Raw genomic sequence first — 5,853 nt, forward strand, 5'->3', positions numbered from 1 at the left:
TTTTCTAACCAGCAGCTCTGTCTCTGTATTATCCGATCGCACACTGACGTACCGTGCAGCAACTTGCGCGATCTCATAATATAACATATTTGTGGCAACTTTATATCGGTATTAACTTTTTGCCTCTTTGCATGATTCGCACATATATACATACATACACACGCGCGCGCGCGCGCGCAAGTATCTTATTACGTCTCTAATAATCTTTCTTTCAATTATCGAAATTCTATCTCCAAGCAATTACGGCAATCACAACACACAGTAGCTAGACGAGTCATCTCGACAGCTCGCAAAATTACTTTTACAATCCCCTTCCCCAGTTTACAATCTCCTTTCACTTTTACGACTTCACGCATTCCTTCTTTCATTCATTTTACTGATATTTTCATAGTTTTCACCCTCGACCTTCCTGATTCCTCTTCATACAACGCGCGCGCGCGCGCGCGAGATGTGAATTCTCTGATGTTTGCCATTTTTCGCGGAATCTTGCGGAAAGTAACACGTCACACCAGTCGACAAGACGATCGTCGGAATTGTCGGAATATGCGACAATTATCGGTGCGACTTTGCCATATCTCGCGCGCGTCACGTGAAGATCTGAACGATCGAGTCTATCGCCACGTTGGACTCGCTCGGCGGCGGCGGCGGTGGCGGCGGCAGCGAGGTGTGCCGCAATGTGTTGCATTCCTTGGCGCTGTTCTGTTTTTAGTCTAGGATTGTCATTCTTTTGCGACACGCGCATTGCTACGCTCTGCGTCCGCTATTCCGCGTGCACACACGGCGCCCGCTTCCAAGCAACGCCAACCATCGAGAGATACGGATTTACGAGCAAATCGGTAAATTCAAGTCATATCGACACTTTGTCACGGTAAATTCACATCCGCACAATAAAGTTTTGTTATCTGCCACTTCAATGTTCATCTGTCACAAAAATAGAATTAAAGAAAACTAACTAGACTATGAGACTTTATACATCCTTAATTCAGCTTATCAAATCTTTGTTGTTTGTTTTTTACTCATTTTACGTAAGTTCTTATTATTTTTATTTGCGACGTTAATGTAAAAAGAGGTGTAGTTATCGGTTTCTGTTTTTGTCGATACGCAATACATAATAAGAAAGAGGAAGAGAGAGAGAGAGAGAGAGAGAGAGAGAGAGACCCTTGGCATGGAGACGGAGGCCAAGTGTCCTCGATATCCTTGCATTGGGAGTAACGAGATGCGTGAAAAAAATAACAATTCGCAACATGCGAGAAAGAAGTTTCTGAGGTATGCGAGAAAAGTTGGGTATTCACTCGATTGGTAGTAGCCTCGCGCCGTCGTCGTCAAACGCGTTCAATATTAATCGAGATGTACGTTACCGTGCGTATATCTCGTTCTTAGATCTCCGAGCCGAGCTTTCGCTTTATCAGAAAAACGCAAGTGCCAACATAATCGATGAGAATTATTCGTTAAATCCGATGACGATCATGTTTTAGCATTTGATGACTAAATTGTTTTTTTAATTTATTTACTCCGCGTATTTGCATAATTTATATATTTATATTATACACATTTGCAAGACTTAGAAAAACTTAAGAACGCATTGTTGTCGAGCAATTGTTATCTATTTGTCATCAATTAAAAATCTAGGTACTTGTAAAAATTTTAAAGTAATCAAACGTAAGAGAAAAAATCATCATTGCTACTTTTTTTTTTACGACTACATCGTCTGTGTGTTTGTAGGACTTAAAAACTTACTTTTAATTGCTACTTCGAAATTTTTGACCGCAATAGGTGAAAATGTGAATGAGACAATAAAAACGATGTCAAGTCGAAGATTCGTCTCCGATTTAAAAAAAAAGAATGTTAAAGACGAGCGAAAAGAGGTCCTAAAATGCGGGGACGACCCAGAGAGAAGCGCTTTTAGCGCTCTCTTATCAGACCTGATCTGATACGGTGACCAATAACAACAACTACCTACCGCAGCGTCTTTGGATTATTGCGCTCCAGTCAACCATTATCAGCTCATTACTACAAACCTCGGCAGCTCATTGAAATTTCGCATTCAAGCGTGTTTGCCTAATTAAAATCGATGTTTACGTTCAACTCGCTGTTGAAACTTGTCATGCTTTTCAGTTTTTTCTATATAAATTCTATTCAGAATTAAAACAGACCTTGTGAGTTATAAATCCATCTGTTGCAGCGAATAATAATTAAAAAAAAAACAGTTCTATTTCCATTTGTGTGTCAGTTCGCGAATTCTATTTTATTCACCCGTTGTATTAGGAATTTAACGCTTATATATGTATGTTTACTATTTTGTCGATTTTCTCGTTGCCATTGAAACGATAATACGAAGAGAAAGAAAGAAAAAAAAAGAGAGAGAGAGAGAGAGAGAGAGAGAGAGAGAGAAAGAGAGAGAGAGAGAGCTAAAAATGGTCATTCCAAACGAAAGAGATGAAAAGCTTAAGAGAGAGCGGAATAGGGGAACCCAGTAACAAGCTGCCATATGGTCAAAGCGTATCTTGCAATTTGTTTGCCAGACATGGCCATTCGTCGACGCGATTCTCCTATCTTCCATGAAGATGAGAAGAGTCCGACTGTGTGGGGATCGCGAATATTGATAAGCCGCCGAGAGAGCGAACAGGCTACCTTGCCTCTTAAGTTTAGTTCATTAGCGGCATCGCAAGCAAGCAAGCAAGCAAGCAAGCATGCGCGCGCCAGATGGACGACGCGCCGCGATTTTACTGACAAATCGTAACAAAATTGTACAAATGTCAACATACGTATATATATTGTACGCTGCTTCTTTCGACTCAAACTTCCTTAAATGCGGAAAAATTAAAACATTCTTGAAGCTAAAACGTCGAAAAATTAATAACAATAATCCCGAGTCGCGAAATTTAGCGTCTACGTTGAACCTCAATTTTTCTTTTTTTATGTAGGAGTAAGAGAGAGAGTAAATCTTACTTTGACGCTGCTTTATGTCCGAAAGTTCTTTTTTTCTTGCTAAAGTTTTAAAGTAGAGTTCAATTCTCAGCTCAGACTGCGCATTGCAGGCTCTGATAGGCTCAAAATAGGCTCTGATAGGCTCAAAGTAGGAGTAAGAAAAAAGTAGATGCTACTTTGACGCTGCTATACGTCCGAAAGTTTCTTTTTTCCTGCTACAGTTTTAAAGTAGGGTTCAATTCTNANATCAGACTGCGCATTGCAGGCTCTGATAGGCTCAAACTAGGCTCTGATAGNCTCAAAGTAGGAGTAAGNAAAAANTAGATGCTACTTTGACGCTGCTATACGTCCGAAAGTTTCTTTTTTCCTGCTACAGTTTTAAAGTAGGGTTCAATTCTCAGATCAGACTGCGCATTGCAGGCTCTGATAGGCTCAAACTAGGCTCTGATAGGCTCAAAGTAGGAGTAAGAAAAAAGTAGATGCTACTTCGACGCTGCTATACGTCCGAAATTTCCTTTTTTCCTGTAAAGTAGGGTTTAAATTTTGACTCGGGATATTACGCGTAAAGAAAAAGTGCTCTCTCGAGTTTTTTCCTCTTAATTAATTCAAAATTTCTCTCTTTCACGTTAAATTATTTTCCACCTTACTGTGGTGTGAATCACAAAATATCGTTTTTTCCCTTAAAACTTGGGGAATAATTTACCATCAAAGTTCATCATTAATAAAAAATGGAAACCGTGTTGTAACGCCGTGTTGCATATGACACATGTTTCGTTATTATTACTGACGCGATAAGTAGCAAAATCGCGATAAACGCAAAACTAGATTCAATCCGAGATCTGTGACGATCGATCAATTCAATTCAATTTCAACTTCGTATTTGCTTCTTCGCGCTACTCGTAATTGAGTGATTCGCGGGTTCTCTCACGAACGGATTATCGGCCTCAATGTAGGCCCGTCGAAGACGTTGAACGCGTCGACTACAAAGAAGATTACGCCGAGATGTGGCCATCGCGCTTGGTCACGCGATTGATCTTACGTAAATACGGGACACCTACTGTGATCTCTCACGGAGATAACAAAAGAAATGCGTGTAACGCGCATAATTTCTCACTGCGATATTTTCGGCAACTTTTCTTTTTTTTTTTTTTTTTTTTTTTTTTTTTTCAAACGTCGGTGGCGAGGTGAGACGAGATATCTCCGCCATTGCATATGCATTTCGAGATAAACCCCTTAACATTGCTGAATGCTTGGAATTCTTAATTTGATCGATCTTGACACCTTACGCGGTGGGTTTTGTATACATATACGTATAGGCGCGCGATGCGCGCTACCTATAAATATTATTACACGTCTGTTACAGCTCTCTTGACAGATTTAATGAATAAAAAATACTGTCCCTCTTTTTTTTGACTTTTCAAAAATATCCACTGAAACTAAAAAAATGTATTCTTCGTTTAAACTAATTAAACTTTAGATTGCGATTCTCGTTAAGAATATCTGATCGTCTACAAAGGATTCTTCTCTTGTGTTAAGAGAAGTATTTGACGCCATTGTAGATTTTGTTTTTTTTTTTTTTTTTTTTTTTTTTTTTTAACAAAGTGTGCAAAGTGTCTATATTCGAACGCGTCGGAAGTTTCTCGAACACATGTCGATGTGAATTGTTGTCATTTTTATTGTGATTGAGTTTTGTTTAATCTTCAACGCGCATCTATTTTTTGTCTAATAAAGGAAATGGTTAAAAAAAAAAAAAAATGAAAAGCGAGTGTGTTTCTCACTTTTGTTGAGTCTCAATTTCTGTCTCGCGGTTTCAGCCACGCTCGTTTTACTTGTAAGCATAAAAAAAAAAAAAGAAAGAAAAACTTCGCTCCGAGTCTTATCTCTTCCTGTACGTTGCTTCATAATTACAGCTAAGTGCTATCAAAGACGTCCACAAATGAGTAAACGGTGCACCACCCGCTGATAAGGTTATTTCAGTTAAGAAAGAAGCGCGCCGGTATTCGCTTAATGCGCTACGTCGCATACGCGCAAAGATACATCGTGAATAATATCGCTGACTCGCGATATAAATGCAAGCGCGGCCCGGGGTTTTTGCCTAAAGGGTTACCTGATCGTTACTCGCTTCGGCGTGCTGCTACTCGGCGGCGGCGGCGACGGCGGCAGCGTCGTGTCTGCGCGAGGCGATAAATAGCACCCAGTTTGCACCACAATGACGTCGGTCTCTTAAAAAACTAAACACTGGCAAAAGGAGTTCTCGAGAGAAGGAGTCGCATCTGTGCAACTTGGAAATGAGCAAATACGAGAATTAATTAACAACGGATCGAAATACAAAACAGAGTCGAACATCGAAAATAATAAGCTCGGAAGTTTCAGGACAATTTATCGATTTGAAGCAATTTTAGTCAGATATATCAGAGTGGAAAATTGGTTTTTTTTCATTTTTATTTTTAAAAAGGCGGTTTTCCCGAGTCAAAATTTAGCGTCTACATTGAACCTCAATTTTTGAAAAAAGGAAATTTCGGACGCGTACAGCAGCGTCAAAGTAGCATCTACTTTTTTCTTACTTTCACTTTGAGCCTATCAGAGCCTGCAATGCGCAGTCTGATCTGAGAATTGAACCCTACTTTAAAACTTTAGCAGGAAAAAAGGAAATTTCGGACGTACAGCAGCGTTAAAGTAGCATCTACTTTTTTTCTTACTTCTACTTTGAGCCTATCAAAACCTATTTTGAGCCTATCAGAGCCTGCAATGCGCAGCCTGATCTGAGAATTAAACCCTACTTTAAAACTTTAGAAGGAAAAAAGGAAATTTCGGACGTACAGCAGCGTCGAAGTAGCATCTACTTTTTTTCTTATTCCTACTTTGAGCCTATCGGAACCTATTTTGAGCCTATCAGAGCCTGCAATGCGCAGTCTGATCTGAGAA

At 39.7% G+C, this 5,853-nt stretch overlaps 1 protein-coding gene across 1 annotated transcript in view; it reads left to right on the forward strand.

Annotated features, from left to right (window-relative positions):
- The first annotated feature begins 674 nt into the window (after window positions 1–674).
- Window positions 675–5,853, forward strand: part of LOC109859950 (protein vestigial) — a 27,607-nt gene continuing 22,428 nt past the window's right edge. The window contains exon 1 of the mRNA XM_020438708.1: window positions 675–836. Coding sequence (XP_020294297.1) covers window positions 675–836 — 162 coding nt within the window. The remainder of the gene's footprint in view (window positions 837–5,853) is intronic.

This window comes from Pseudomyrmex gracilis, unplaced genomic scaffold (genome assembly GCF_002006095.1).
Source record: "Pseudomyrmex gracilis isolate BER0280 unplaced genomic scaffold, ASM200609v1 scaffold_306, whole genome shotgun sequence".
In the NCBI taxonomy this organism is placed as follows: Eukaryota; Metazoa; Arthropoda; class Insecta; order Hymenoptera; family Formicidae; genus Pseudomyrmex; species Pseudomyrmex gracilis.